We start from the raw sequence: 16,264 nt of genomic DNA, 5'->3' as shown, positions 1-16,264 counted from the left end.
GAAACTTCTTTTCTTTGTATGTATTTGTAGTTACGTAGCGCTACTGTTTGAAACTTGACAACAGAGGGTATGCATTTACGTCACTTCCCCTCTGGGACATGCCCACTATAGTCCGACTGAGTGACGGAAAAAAACCCACTAAGCATCACAGAGAGCGGCAGTAAACATGGCAAGATTAGGAAAAATGTGGAATATGACATGAAACTAAGGATACACTGCAAAACACTGAAGTCTTATCCAGTATGTTTGTCTTATTTTCAGTCAAAAATGTCTTTTCTGAATTAAGCATGAGCCACATTCCCCTGATCAGTCCAGAAAAATGTCTTGTTTCAAGTTATTTAAAGACAAAAATGAAGTCTGAGTTGCTTGTTATGAGTAAAAAAACAAAACAAAAAACAATGAAACAAGAAAAGTAACTTGTATTAAGACATTATTCTAGTTTCAAGCTAATTTTTCTCATTCAATTGGCAGATTTTTTTTTTACTTGTAACAAGCAATTCAGAGCTCATTTTTTGTCTTTGAATAACTTAAACAAGACATTTTTCTGGACTGATAAGCTGGATGTGGCTCATATCAAGTGTAATAAGACAGTTTTTACTTGAAATAAGACAAAAACACTTGACAAGCTTTGAGTTTTTTGTAGTGTAGTTGGACTCGACATTGATTTGTTAAAGCTACCAAAGAACCAGGGGTCCACAATAGAGGTAGACCGATATATCGGCTGGCCGATATTTGGACATTTGTCTCTATCGGCCATCGGCCGTTTTTTCTTTTAAAAAGCCGATTTTTGATCCGTTGTATAAAATGACGCAATTTTTGATCAGGCACAAAAAAGATGAGCACCTCAAACTTGTGGAACCACTTTGATACATTACATACTTTTGTTCAAATTATATTAATAAGTTTAAATTTATTTTTTGACATTTTAAGAAGAGTGTGAATGTTTACTACTGCTTGTTACATTGTGTGTTTACTCAGACAAAATATTTCATTGTTTTGAAAGCTGAATAAATGTTCAGAGGACTGGACACGACTTGTAATAGATTTCTTTTAGTTGCTCAGAAATTGCTGCGTTTCACAAAAATGTGAATGGCTGCCCAAATTTGGAAAGCATCGGCATCGGCATCGGCATCGGCCCCCAAAAAACCCATATCGGTCAACCTCTAGTCCACAAACATCAACATATGACCAGAAATCATATCCTGACATTCATTTGTACCTGATTTCAACCCCAGGAAAACACATAATGCAAAGCCTGAAAGCTACAAAAGCCTCAATATGATTGAATTTACAGTATGCATTGTATTCATTTGTACTTCTATTATTTAACATAGACCGTATTATTATTGGACATATAGTCTCCGTGATGGTATTCAAGTATTGCCAATATCAAATACTTTATACAACACAGCTACAACTGCTTTGTGCTGGAGTTCCCCCTTATTTGGAAAACTGTTAGCCTCAGTTTAAGCTAGTTTACAAATCATGTAGAGCACAAGGTTCATAACCACACAAAGACAAAAATGTTTAGTGACGAAAAATATAGCCGAATGAAAAATGCTAAAATTGAAAGATTTTGTAATTTAAGGTATGGTTTAACCAAATATACAGTATAAATTAACGCTAACGCTGACACATAATGGGAACCGCAAATCCAGTTATCGTTGCCTAGATTGTTTCTGTAAATTGCAGTGATCCATCAGTTTCTCTTCTCTTTGTCTATCAGTCACCTGTCTAAAGAGAGCTCTGATTGATTTTCAAACATGTCTGTTCAATCGTGCAGCAGTTCTTCCCCATTTTTTGTGTATGTTTTAGAGTTTAGACGGTATTTAAGCCAACGCTGCCACTCCTCCCCCTCTTTCTACAACTCAGTGGGTGTAACCGCAGCGACTCCCGCTTGCTGGGACATCACGTGCATACCCTCTACAAGCAAACTTTATAAACTCAGTTTGTACTGTACTGTTTAGTGTAACTCACAGCCTGTGGCGCCACATTTGGAAATCCCCAGTCAACTCACTTCTTGCTGGTAAACTTTACCATCTGAGTGTGTGCTGTAATCAGATTTGTGTTCCCGCAGGAAAATGCAACCAGACCACTGATACAGGGAAATAGCATTTAAAAAACGATCAGTTCTGCCGCTGATAATCTCATTTAAAATCATGGATTATAAACAAGCAAATATATAAGACTATTTCAAGTCCTTACAGAGCTTTTAACAAAGTTTGCCCTCCTTTCCTCCTACATTTTAGCTTCTTTTCTGTCTTCTTTCTGAGCTTCTGTTTGTCTCTGAATTCTCTCCTGCTTCGCGAGACCTGCTGGAATCAGGTTTTCAATGCCTTTATGACTCTCTGCAAAGAGCGGTTGGCATGTTGACACTGATGGGCCTGCAGCTTCTACTTATGCATCCTTCTTGACAACCTTTCACACTTTGAGGGCAAACTGGTGTGTTTTCATAAATAAAAGTTTCTGATTCCTTTTGCTCAAAGCAATCAAAGTAAACGGGTGGTAGAATTAAGAGCTTTTATTCGAGCAGGTTTGTACAGGAGTCATAAACTTTTTATGCATGCCAGTATAACCCTGATGCTTGTCAGTTATTCTGATGGATTGTTCTATTTGAGTCTGAGTCATGTTATAAAATAGAGATTTGATTCCAGGTCTATACAAAGTCGTGTTCAGCTATTATATAGGGAGTAATATAGGTGGTTCCAGCATTGTTCTTTGAAGGGAATGCTGTATACCAGCAGCAGTAATGATATGTCTCAAAAAGGCAAAGATAAAATGTCACCTTCTGTGTGACATGTCATCAGATGTTGGTTTTGCCCAATCAGAATCAAGTATTTAACACAGCAGGCTGATTGAGTTTGCCAACATCACTTTTTGGCTGTTTTTACCTGTTTTTGCATTCCCTGAAAGAAAGAAAAATGATGCATTCCCCCTTATTCTGTTTACCAAAACACATTTTCCAAATTCAAGTGTCTATTACTGTGGCATGCTTAAACTAAACTGACATATTTGTGTGCAGCTGGCTGACTGCTTGTGGCTGGCGGAGAGCACTGTCAGGAATGACAGGGGCAGAGATGTGGATTGATGGCTTTGTGTGACACTGACAGCTGCCGGTAGGCCGGTGCATACCTGCGCCGCAGCAATGCCAGCGAGGTGATCATAGACAAGCAGTGACAGGCAGCAGTGGGGTGGACAGGTTAGCTCTCTAAGTTTGCATAGTGTCTCCACAGCACCGCCGACATGGCAAACAATATTACCGGGGGAGATAGCTTGTAGAGACGTGAAGGTCAGAAGCCCCGGCAGATAAAAGAAATGTTTCTGAGAGAGAGTCTGACTGTTCCTCGGCTTAGCTTCGCGACTGAAGCCAGTATTAGAGAGCTGTAGAATAAAACAGGAAAGGACAGGCCTTTCTAGGATTAAATTACAATATATTACAAAACGCCTCTGAATTTGAAGCCTGTTTATTCCCTCAGGTGTCATCTCTCTGTCATGCCTGTGATGGCCTCCATGTCTTGTTATGTGTTTGTAGTTTCAGTTGCGGTGTAAAAATGAAGGATCTTTCCTTACATCTGCATATGGATGTCACTGCAGTGTAATACCAAACTCGTAGCAAATTGCTTTTCTTCTTCGTCCTTGCCTTTGAGCTGAGTCGATCCAGAGCACAGGAAGTGCAAGGCATGCTCTGAAACTCCTGAGTATGGATTGCTGAATTCCATCATTACCTTGAAAGACGGGAACAAGGGCACAGGGATTATCTGCTGTCATACACCCATTCTAATAAATAACAGCATATTAGATTGTGCTATATCTCCAGTGGAAATCAGAATCTGCCTCAAGGCGATGATGGCACACAGAATATGGCTCACTGCATCCACGCTGATGTCCATGAGAGCAGGCAGCGAGCAGAACAGGAGGATTATTCAAACATTAGTGACGAATACGGGTTAAATGCAACTGATTGACTGCAAAATGACTTTTCTATGTGTATGTGATACAACCAAAAACTCTCACATTTTATAATATTTCCTGTGCATTTCCATAAATAAATGTCAGCAGGAGTAGAATGAGCTTGGCTTCATGGGAAGATGCTTAATATTCTGTGATAAATACCACAGTTCATTAGCAATTAAAGGCAGCACCAGGGAACCGTCTGTCCCACATTGGTGTGTGTCAGCTTTGTGCTTCAAATGATCAAGCTGGTTATATATAGATTTATTTTTTAAGTTTGTAACACCCTCTTTTATATCCACATATAGATAAAGAACTCTAATGAGATTGCACTTTAAAGCTTTTAATCACTTTTATCTTTAACTTAATTCAGGGAGGTTAAATCACGGAAGTGAGATGTGCATCTGATTTCTCTGTCTCTCCTGTTTTCTCTCTAATTCCCTCCGAGTCTGTCTCTTCTTTTCCCTCTCCAATTGCTTTTGTAAATGTTCTTCTTCTCCTTGGTGAAATCAGCTCAGGCACAGTTGAATCTCATTAATTTGTGGGTGGTTCAAGTGTCTGATCATTTCCCCTCCCAGTTCTGGACCTCACCAGTCACTTTACAGTCAATCAAACCTAATTACCCTCACTACAAAGACCATCAAATCCCATTGTCAAATCCATTTAGCTTCCCCAGACAGCTCCTCCTTTCACTGATGCAAACAGCCCATGTGTCGCTTGGTTCAGATTGTATCTTGATCTGGATTCCAAAACTCTGCAACTACTATCCAAATGAACAAGTGTTTAATGGTATTTCTTGGCTGATACACTCTGCCCTGAACACTTGGAGCTCAAAATTTCTCTGGTACCTCAACATAAACTCACATGCCAGGTGCTTTTCAGAATTTTCTATTTATTCTCAAAATAAATAAGACAAAATTCTCCAGACTGCAGTTAAGAATGTCTGCAGGCATTTGGTCGTATGCAGAACCAAGATGGCTAAGGTATGTTTGCATGGTAAACGTAAGAGGTTAAAGCTTATTTATTTTTCAGGTATTTGAGTTTTTTTTTTTTTTTAAGTAAATAAATTTAAAAAGATTATCAAAAATAAATAAATAAATAAATAAATAAATAAATAAATAAATAAATAAATAATAATAATAATAATAATAATAATAATAATAATAATAATAATAATAATAATAATAATAATAATAATAACAATAATAATACATAAATAATATCCAATGCACAATAACAATTTATTTAGTACCATTCAAAACATATGGTTTACAAAATTGTTGGCAAAATATACAGAACAATAGAGGAGGAATCCAAAACACATTAGAACTCAGACAGAACCCTGAAATCCAGAAAACATCAAGAAAACAAACCCTGACAGATCAAATCAAGGCAACTCAAGAAAAAAAAAAAAAAAAAGTTCTCAGACCAGGAGAAAAATAGAGACTGTCTGAAATCTTAGGAAAAAAGGCAGCTAAAAACAGTCAGATGACACAAAAGTGAGAAAAGTTTTTATTTTTGTTTTTATTTTTTTTATGAAGCATTTAAAAAAAAAAATACAAAGTAAATAGAAAATAAATAAAATAGTGTAAGGGATAATATAAAAGAAATATCCATACATAAATAAATTAAATTAATTTAACCAACTTGAAAAAAGAAAAAGAAAAAGAGATGCATATACTATTTCCTAAGAAGAGTGTAGTTTCACTCTTAACTGCTCACTGTATTAATCTTAACTGACGGAGAGGAATCTTCTGGATGTGTTGGAAACACATTTCATTTATTAGCATCAGATTCTGACTGATCCTGTCTGTGCGTCTGAAGGTTTGAATTATGAATGAAGTTGCAGCGCCGTGCATCATGAGTAAATGTTTCACCATGCTTCCCTTAATGTGGACTCACATCGATTCAGTCTGCATTGGGATCTCTGCAGGTGGCTCGTAACCTCGGAATCACCTGCAGCCCTCCTGCTATCAACTACAAATTTAACTGACCAAACACTTTGAAACTGGTGGCTGAGTTACATACGCAGTTAACGTTACTGTTTGTTTTCTAACAGCTACAGAAACGTCAGACCAAACAGGCTGACCTCAGTATCTTAAGTAGTTTTTGGGGTGAGCTCTGGATAGATGTCTAAAAAAGTTTGAAGTAGTTCCTTTCTTCTCCCTTCTACATATCACCGCTGATTTGTGCATTGTCTATTAGATCACTGTGCAATTCACAGCCCCTCTGTAAGCCTCTTTGAAGGAGCTGTTGTCAGACAAGACAGCACAAGAATGTGCAGGGAGGTGGACACACATTCCAGCCCTTGCCCAAACTAAATAAATTATTTGGGTTTTTTTCTGTAATACTTAAAAAATGAGTCAGATGCAGTCTGAACTTGAGTGCGAGAGTCCTGAAATTCAGGATGTAAGTTAGGGTGGGAGAAAAAAATCTAAATGGATGAAGAAAGATTTTTTTTCTTGACAATATAAAAAAATCAGGATTCTTTGTCACTTTGTTTTTTTCAAATTTAAATTCCTAAATCAGCCTTTGTTTTAAACCAGATTGAAAAAAAAGTTACCATTTTTCTCCAGCAGAGGTTGAAATGTTTCTCTCTGACTCACTTGATGTGCATTTTATGGGAAAATATGGCTCCTGATTTAGTCTGTAGACATTATCTACTGGTGTCAAAAAAGCAAACTAAAAATAGCAAAAATCATAAATATTGAAGAATCACAATTTAAATAGAATCAGCTTCCCATAAATCTTCACACACATTTATTTTTACTTGTTATTTTATGTATAACTCTAATAAACTAAAGCACTGTAAGTGCCCTTGAGGGAGAAGTCACTAACCACTTGTCACCGTTCTGGTGAGTTTAAGCTTCCTGATGCTGCTCGGAGTGTAAAGTATTCAATAATGTGCTCATGTTTTTCAGTAGCAGGTAAATGTAAAGCCCCCTGTGTTTAAGCTGTAGATTTCCTGCTGCAGTGACTCCCAGTGGATGTCTTAATACACTACTGCAGCACACACTGACAGAACCCGTCTTTCTTCAGAGGTTCCTGCCAGAGGAAGCTTGAATGAAAGTAAAAGCACCATCACAAACTACACCAAATTTCCCAGGGATTATTTCCTGTGTCTTTCTCTTGCTCATTTTCCAAACTAAAATGTGATGCATGTCAGTAAAAGCAGCTGAAAGATGCTGAGAACACACTAAACAATTTGCACATTTTACATCAGTGAAACATGGATATCATAGGGAACAGGGAGAAACCCATCGCTGAAGTCTGTAACATGAGGTTTAAAAGTTTGAGCAAAAAGTCAGTTCAAGTCTTAGGTTCCTTACTTTAAGTGATAAGGTGAGGTCTAGTTCCCTGTTAGTGAGCATTTGGTTCATGGTCCATCGTGCTGGAGTTAAATTTAGCAGCACTCAGCCAGATACAAAAGCAGCAACAGTGGTGGGCTCCGCTGTGAGGACAGACTCCCTCGGCCCTGCTGGCACCCTGACATGTTGACCCCATGTGGTTCAGAGAAAGTGTGTCAACTTAACATCTGTCAGTGCTGGGTTTGAGATCTCCCTCGTGTGTTGGTGGTGTTACTGGGCAAAGTAGCCGAGAGCAGTGGATGGATGGTGATCGCAATATGGCAACTGAGGGGGGCCCGCAGGCGGTAGAAGTAAATTATAGCAGAGGAAGCTGAGTGTGGTGACTGCTACGTTGCGAGCATCTTTCTCCCCCCACTCCTGCTCGCCTTCCCCTCTCCAAACCTCCCCTCCCCACTGTTTCTCACTTGGGGCCTGGCAGCATCCATCCAGATGGAGGGTTTATTTTTGTTTTTGTTTGTTTACTTATTCATGCATCCAGCTATTCGGGGCATCGCAGGGGCTTTCGTTCCACCACAGAATGCAAATCGCCACGGCGGCTAATCCACTTTCATCTCTCCCTTGTCGACATCCAGCAACTCTCCACGTTTCCTCCCAGTCTCTTGCAGTCAGGACATCTCTGTGTTTTTTTTTTCGGAGTGCAGGATCAGGGCCTGCTGCGACCAGGCCAGCCTAACCCAAGCACTTGTCTCTACTTGGTGCTTGTCAAACACAATGCACCTCTCACCTACCAGCCACCCTTTGCAGTCCTCGAGACATTATGCCCCGTCTCCTTATTTTCCCTCCCCTCCCTGACCCTGGCGCCACACATGGGCTTAAAACAAGGAAAGTAGTCTCTACACTGTCATTCCCCCTGGAATGGAGGGTTGTGGAAGCATCCCTAATCGAGTTAGGAAGGACATGAGTGGGTTCGCTCATCAAGTTGTTACAGTAAAACAATCCAGAGTAATCAGCAGGCAAATCTGTCTCTTTTACTACCTTACCCTTAGGTTCCCCTCGTCCCTGCCTCTGTTTCCCCACTGCAGCAGGCTGGTGCTTACACACACACACACACACTCTCACAAAAACAAATTAAAGATTGGGGCCTGTCTGAAAAGTTTCTCCGGTCATTGTGTCAAAGCTTTTGTTAGGGTTGGGTGGCTGGACTGCAGGGAGTTGCAGAAAAAGGGGGAGATGAAAAACAAAGGAAAGACATCTAACAGGTGCATGACTGCTGTCCTTCGAGCACTTGTGTTTTCGGTGGCGGTAATGGTCGCTGTCTGCTCAAGTGTTAGGAGCTGCTGGGACTTCAGGGAAGAAGGTCAAAGGGAGGGGCCGACTCCACTCAAACCCAGACAGTAGGAGAGTCGACAGCCGAGCAGTAAGAGGAGGAGGGAGAAAGGGAGGAAGCTGAGTAATGCAGGTGGCTGTGTATAGGTGGCTGAGCTGGAATTCAGATGTGAAAGTATCACAGAAACCAGGTGCACACAGGCGAGAGGAGAGAGCAGATGAGATTAAAAGAAAGCGTGGTTGTTGTCTCTCCACCTGGCCATAAAGCAACACTCCCCCCCCTCCACTGAGGCCTTTGTTTCACGGCTAATGGTCCAGGTTAATTGCACAGGTGACTCTCTGTGGGGGAACAGATGGGCTCAAATGTGTTCAAAAACAATCCGTAGTAAGCAAAAGAAAAAAAAAAGCAGACAAAAAAAACGAGGTACAACTTGCTCCTCTCTTCTTCGTTCGGCTTTGTTTTTCTCATCCCCTCCACCGGAGTCAGGGAAGGTGACTCAGGTGAGGTCAAACACTCACCGTTGTTCTGCGCTCTCTGTGATTTCACTTCATCAAGCACATCGCCTGTAAGCTCTCATTAGATCTCATTACAGAGCAAATTAGACTCAGATTCTGGCCACTGGAAGGACAGTGGATAATAACGAATTGCAGACATCACTCCTGTGCCTGATTTTCTTCGTGCCTTTTAATTTGGTTGTAGAGAGAAACACTGAAATAAAGATGTCTCGTACTAAAGCGTTGCTGTATGTGCTTCTGGTCAAACACAGACTAAAATAGAGCTCTAATTTAAAACTTATGAAGTTTCAACAAACTGCAACTGGGAGAAAAAAAAATGTTACAGAACAAACTAGCACCCAGAGAGCACAGACCTCCGCCAAGCATATTGTGATTGTGACGCAACACTTCAGTCCTACTTTAATGTTATACTCCCTTTTAGCAGACTGTCCGCTACAGTTTGGTGTTAGTTGCAGGTTTGTAACAATAATTTGTACCCAGTAAGTGTTGCATATTTTGGAGATTAGTTTCCAGAATATTGCCAGGATCTGGATCGTACTTTTACATCTGACAAAAATTATGGTGGCCATGTCTCGTATTGTTTTGCAAAGTAATTTGACTATTTATGGTAGAGTTAGATACACTTAAGGTGAAACCAGCCCTAATTCACAATGAAAAAGAATCCTTTAAAAAAATCCTGGTTCCAGGCAGTGATCCAGATCACCTCCAAAATTGAATCACTTCTTCCTTATCCCATTTTGAACAGTTCCTGACAATTTCATCAAGATCCATTTGTTAGTTTTTGAGTTATGTTGTCCACAGACAAACAGACAGACTCTCCCAAAAACAGAACCTCCTCGGCGGAGATGATAAAATTACATGAGTCTTGCACCATCATGAGCCAAAAAACTTTGACTAAAGGTCTGGAGACTTTGACTTTTGGTTTAGGATGATAAAAGTAATAAAACTATACCAAGATGCATTCAAAAGGACCTTTCTTGTGTTTCACACCAGTTGTAAACTCATTATCCACTGACACGCTCAGCTGAAGGTCTCCAGTTTACAGGGTCAGTCTTTAAACTGTAACACCGGAAGCTGACAGAGACTCATTCACACTATCATGCTCAAAGAAGATGATTGTTTAGGGGTTATCAAGCCAAGTCAGTCTCAGCTGGGTGTGATGTTAAAGTGGACGGACGGTGAAATAAAACAAATGTGGGTGCCTCATCATCCAAAGACTTGTCTCTCCTGTATTTCTGGGAGGTATAACTCCCCAAGCAGGAGCATTTTCATGAGGGTATTTATTTCCCAAGAACTTGATTTAGATTTCAGTTATGACAGTCAGAATGCATGTTGTTCCACAGGAAAGTTCCTGCAGTCGAAAAAAAAAAAACACAAGGCCACAAATTTACTCTCCCTTCAAAGCCGAGTCAGATATGAAGCTAAAAACTTACTGATATGTAGCAAAGATCTGTAAGACTGTGATAAATGTTTTTGTGTGTGCTTTCACTAGCATTAATCTTTAAAATTATCTTGCTGCAGTAACTCTGTTTTTGATCCACTCGTGGCATGTGCTGTCATAATTTACCGCTCTATCAGAAACCAACACGAACCAGACAGCAGCTTTTCAGAATTCTAACAACTATTCGTGTCTCTTTTCCCCCATGAATCACGGAGGCTGCATGTGAGCCATCAGAAATTGAGTTCTCAATCGATCTGCCGTGTTCCTTCTCCCCAGCACAACATGCAGAAGATGACAGATAGCAAATTGAATTTATATACAGGCTTTGTTGACACAGCTGCGTAATTATAGGAATACCACGTCTTTGGTGTTTAAAAAGAGAAGCCCAGCATTTCAAATCGTCACAAGGTTTTCTGCTTGGATGATTGAGTGAAAAGCTTTGTCATGCTTTCGAAGGCAACAGCTGTTCGTTCACACAAGTATATACATGTTTTGAATGCCTTAGAAGGCTGATTTTAATTGGCAGAAATAAACAAATGAGATGTCATGTTTTGTAAAGTGTCGGTGTGTGTGTTTGATTCCTAATTGGTCCTTGATTAAGGTTTATGAGTTTGTACGCAGACTTCATTGCTTTTCTGGAAGGTTCAGACAGATACAAGTCTCCTCTAACTGATCTTGCCACCATGAGCAGCCACAAGTTTAGGTCATGCTGCTGACATTAGCTGTGTGAGCTTTCTGTCTGTCTGCCTTTAACTCTCCTTCCATCCCTCTGTGTCTTAGTCTGACAAGCTTGCGCTCACTTGTCTACTGAGAAATCCGCAGCAGTAATATAGATTAGTTCACAGAAGCCACTGCTCTTGTAAATGTTGAACATGTGCTTGTATCTCCAACAATAAGCATTTTTCTTTTCTTGTCTTTTCTTTTCTTTCCAGTGCAGGTGAGAGTTTGTGTGTCGGTGCACTTGTGTGCATAGTGCAGTGTATGTTTTAGAAATAATTAAATGTCACAGGGCTCATGCCTTCAAGGAACCAGGAAGGTGTTTTACGACCTTGTGTCCTGCCTCGCACCACTAGTCCCCCTCAATAACCCACTCCAACGCGCGCACGACCAAACCAACCCAAAAATACCCTCTTCACTTTTCTGTATGGTTTTTCTCCTTCACTCCTTTAACTCTGTGTATTCATTTTTTTCTCAGTGGCACTGTACCTCTACAATCATAACCAGATAATCACAAAAACCTACATATTTTTGTGCATTTCACTCTATTTTTTTTCTGACTTTTAATTGTCATCAAAATAAACAGTAGCATTACCAGAATAATGCAATTTCACATGATGTTTAATGTAAAAACATTCATTTTATACCACCAGACACCATCATAAGCCTTCCCTTGCATCCCATTTGTTGCACATACTTGGACACAGACTCAGACTGTGTTGACCCTCACATGGGCAGTCTTTAGAGTACAGGGTGGCAACCAACCCCTTGACATATGAAAAATATCTGAAATCTTTATTGGTTATGAGCTGTGGTAGGGGCAGGACGTGTTGAAATCAAATGCTGTGACTGAGGGTTTTTTTTTCTTTCCTTTTTTTCATTGGTACTTTAAATTGTAAAGAATTGAAGTGACTCTTTAACTTCCAACAGAAGTGAAGTAGTGGAACTTAAGGGAAACTTATTTTTCAAAGTCCTCAAACTATGAAGCAGTTCATGCTGCCTTGAAGCACCCTCACTACAGTACTCGTGGTTACTGTTTAGAGGCAGAAAATGTAAATAAATGTTGTTTAGTCATGGGCATCTGCATATATTTGCTGCCAATTCCTGCATCACATTGTATGTACCTCTTAACTTTATATTGATTTAATCCAATAATCATTCAGTTAAACTTAACCTTCTCTATTATTAGTTTATCCAATTTTATTTTAATTCTAAAATTTTACCTTTTCTATTTTATTCAACTGTGTTTCATTTTACTGGAATTTTCCCCCCCACTTTGTTGCAATTGCATATATCTGTGATTAAGGATGGGTACCTTTCATGTTTGAAACGATATGGTACCAATGCCTGTTACCTGGCATTTGGTATCGGTACTCAACAGTACCAATTTTCTGTACTTTATTGTGTTGATATGGTAAAAAAAAATATTAATTAAACCATAACCTATGTATATATATATATTTCAATTTAGCATACCTGTTATTCAATATATAACCTTGCAATGCTGTGTTTATGTCCAGCATTGAAAATCGCCTACTCTTCCAGTCCCTCACAGTCACAAGGATGCATTTAGGTACCTAAACATGGTACCTTTTGATTTTACGTGAATAGGTACCCCATACTTTAGACAGAATACGGTCGGTACCTATAAAAGTACCTAATTCGGTACCCATCCCTATCTGTGATGCTGCAACAAGCTTAATTTTCCCCTGGGGATCAATAAAGTGTTATCTTAAAATTCAGTACCCACAGTATGGTCAAAAATTCACAAAATTCAGCCTTACCTCGGTTCATCACGTATGCTCAGACCTGAGTCAGTCCCCTGCTCTTGAGATTGGTAAATCCTGCAGCTTTCTTCTGCTCTTACTGTTGGTACTTTCTTTTTTAAAGAGGAAATCTAATCTGTTTTGTGAAGTCTTTTATGCCCCTCCTGCTGAGAGCACATTATTCTTCTTATCCCAGCTAATTAGGAAAATTTGATAGGGCTGCTTGTAAATATATTTCAGACTGAGCTTGTCCCCGGGGCTCACATTACATTTGGCACTGCCTCTGGATACAGGTTCCTCCTGATACGCAGGTGAGGAGGGATAAAGTGAGGGGGAGAGGGTTGGTGGAATCAAAGGGAAAGATATGGAGCAGGTACACGGTCTCTCCCTGGGAGGTAGAGTTTCACAGAGCTTTATTTCTGCTCTTAAAGGTTTAACTGGTTAAGAAAGTACCTAAAAGTGCAAAAGCCGCAACCATGTTCCACACTTCCACAAGCTTTAATAAGATCATTAAAGGACCCCGGGGCTGTCTGTTGAGGTGCCCACCAAGGTGTTTCATCACTGGAAGGGGTTTGTCAATGTCTTGGGTCTTAGCCCATCTTAACCCATTTAGAAAGCAATTTCCTGTGAGCAGAGGGGATCTTTCCTCTTGAGAAAGATCTCTGGGCATAAAAGGTTAGCTTTCCTGTAATTCCCCGGCATGCAATCTACCACTGCTGCTAATGAGAAGCAGATGAATATTTGCCCTGGGTTTAACAGCTCAAAATAAGACAGGGGTGAATCGCGGGAATGTCTGCTAAAGTGGGCGATTTTATAATAAGTAATGCCCAAAGTTTGCTCTGAGGATTAGAGAAAGAAGTGAAGTCAAATAATGTTCAGTTTTTGTTCTCAGTGCTAAACGTGGCATTGGCGGATTTGTTGAATGCTTATACATAAATACTAACATGTTAATAAGGCTGTAGTCTGAAGACTCATTTGTGACATTTCCATGCTGAGAACAAGGCCTGCTCAAGTTAAGCCCCGGCCCAATAGGACAGAGTTAATTGAGCACTGTGGGGTAACTTGGGAGTACGCTTCCCATTTTAGTCATTTGGGCTCTTTGTGTCTGCAACCCTCCCCTCTGTACTCTAGTCTACTACAGCTCCCAAGTCATGGCCATTACAAATGATGAATTGTGCTACAGTTAAGCTAGAAGTAGGACAAATTGATCAAAGTGTCAGGTGCCCCCTGTGATGTCTAGGTCTCCATGAAGAAACCAGAAAAGAAGGAGCTGTCAAAAAGTTTCTGGTGCCAAGGTGGTTGTAGATAAATGTTTACCTGCCACTTAACACTTTTTGCCTTTTGTCAGACTCACACTGTGTCCTTGCTAGCCTACATAAAACGAAGAAGTCACTAAAGATCCCGGAAGTTGATACACTTATGGCAGCTGCGAGTTGTTCACCACATTGTTCTCGTGGTCCACAGCAAGACAAAACCCATGCTCCCCCTTTTAAACCAATGAGCCTGCTATCTGAGGTGTAGTGCTGCAATTTAAGATAAGCACTACTTGGCTCAGCTTTGGTTTTGTTCTGATAAAGCTGGTCTAATTAAGCTTGATTTAATCGGGATTGCTTTTAAGCACAGCACACAGCCAGAACAGATACTTTGATTTCAAAGTAGCCCTTGGGAAGGACTTGAGGAAGAAAGAGAGGGAATAAGATAGAGAGCAAAATTAGTTTGAGTACAAGTAAGGGGTTGCTTTTTTTAAATTTGCATAAGGCATGTTACTATTCTTGGTAGTCTTTTACGTGCATGAATGATTACAGGTTGAGGGGGTTTGTTGCTGCAGGAGAGGAGAAATAAAAACATGCAGCCCTGATTCTCTCTGACACAGTATTGCTGTTACTGTAAATTAACCATGTAGCATCCATTGTCGGCATGTTTTGTTCATAAACTCAATTTGCCTGAGTGTCGTGTCTTTGAGCACATGAGGGTGAGAAAAGATTGATCACCACGGTGTCTGAGAAAGCACGCTGTTCTGAAAGTAGATGCTTATTTCTGGATGTTTCCCTTTAGCTGTAGTCATAAGCACAGAACAGAAACAAGATACTTGGACCCTGATGGTAAACATCGAGCAAGAAAGAGCTAGTTCACTCATAAAAGTTAAAGAATTGATAGCAAAGTCTCTTGCTCTACAATAAGTCACACTAATGATCCTGCTTTAAAATGATGTCTTTTCTAGACCAGAATGATTAAAAGGGTGCCCCTCTGACTCATTAGTATTGGGGTGTAAAGATAGATGACCCAGATAGAGAACCTAGGCTTATTTTTGAACCCTTTTTCCATTGAGTAGTTTGCTGCATGAGCACAGTGTGGGCACAACTTTAATGCTGCTGGCCTCCTGGCACTTTAAGTGTCTCTTACCTGTCTCTTCAGTAATGCCAACTACCTCCACTTCTCTGTTTTCATGGATCCACACAGCAGCTGGAACGGTGGGCAGGGGGGAATGTTTTTCGAAGGCCGGTCCTGGTGTCATTGACTGAACAATGATAGAGGGCCTGGGTATTGAGCGGCTCCACACTAAATCTTTGTAAAGAGCACTTAGCTCCCCTGCGTTAGCCACAGAAAGAATATCTGTCAATGACCATCAGTGGATGCTTTCATCCTGAGGCTCCTCTGCCTGTATTAGTTGCTAAGCTCTAAGTGTATTTTCCTCCTCCCTGGCTATTTACTGAGAAGAGAAAGACGGGCATGAGTGACAGGCCTCTGTCTCAACACTCAAACACACCATGAAAGGCTTGTTTTCATATGTGATGAGCAGTTATTGTTCATTTAGCTAGGGGACATCCACTGCTTCTATCTTGATAAATTCCTTCACATGTCCAAGTATGTTTTTCTTTGTGTATGTCTTTTGTTGTATACCAACATGTCATGTTAATGTGTGTATGACTCTGTTAACATCTTTGCCGCTTTGATCTGTTTTCTTTCAGAGGGAGATGAAACCGGAGTGATGGACAGCCTAATGGAGGCTCTACAGTCTGGAGCTGCCTTCCGTGATCGGCGAAAACGGACACCGCGCAATGGTAATGTACCAAAAAACAACCTGGCTTTATGTTACATATCTTGTTAGTCATGTCATCCTGTCTGCTGTAAGAAAACAACCTGGAGCTTCTTTGCAAGACGTACCATTTCCCACCATCTATCCTGTTGATAAGTGGCGCTCTCTATCCTTTGTATGACTAGTGTGTGAGATCTGTGCA

The 16,264-nt window shown here is 40.3% G+C and overlaps 1 protein-coding gene across 8 annotated transcripts in view; it reads left to right on the top strand.

Moving 5' to 3' along the window:
- The window catches only part of diaph2 (diaphanous-related formin 2), a 483,641-nt gene that overhangs the window by 409,324 nt on the left and 58,053 nt on the right, over nucleotides 1-16,264 (top strand). For all 8 annotated transcript variants that reach the window (XM_074674141.1, XM_074674142.1, XM_074674143.1 and 5 more), the window contains one exon: nucleotides 15,995-16,087. In XM_074674141.1, coding sequence (XP_074530242.1) covers nucleotides 15,995-16,087 — 93 coding nt within the window. The remainder of the gene's footprint in view (nucleotides 1-15,994; nucleotides 16,088-16,264) is intronic.

This window comes from Halichoeres trimaculatus, unplaced genomic scaffold (assembly GCF_033239565.1).
Source record: "Halichoeres trimaculatus isolate MK-OKI-2021-1 unplaced genomic scaffold, fHalTri1.1 fHalTri1_scaffold_7, whole genome shotgun sequence".
NCBI classification, from domain to species: domain Eukaryota; kingdom Metazoa; phylum Chordata; class Actinopteri; order Labriformes; family Labridae; genus Halichoeres; species Halichoeres trimaculatus.
This window is presented reverse-complemented; position numbering and strand designations above follow the sequence as displayed.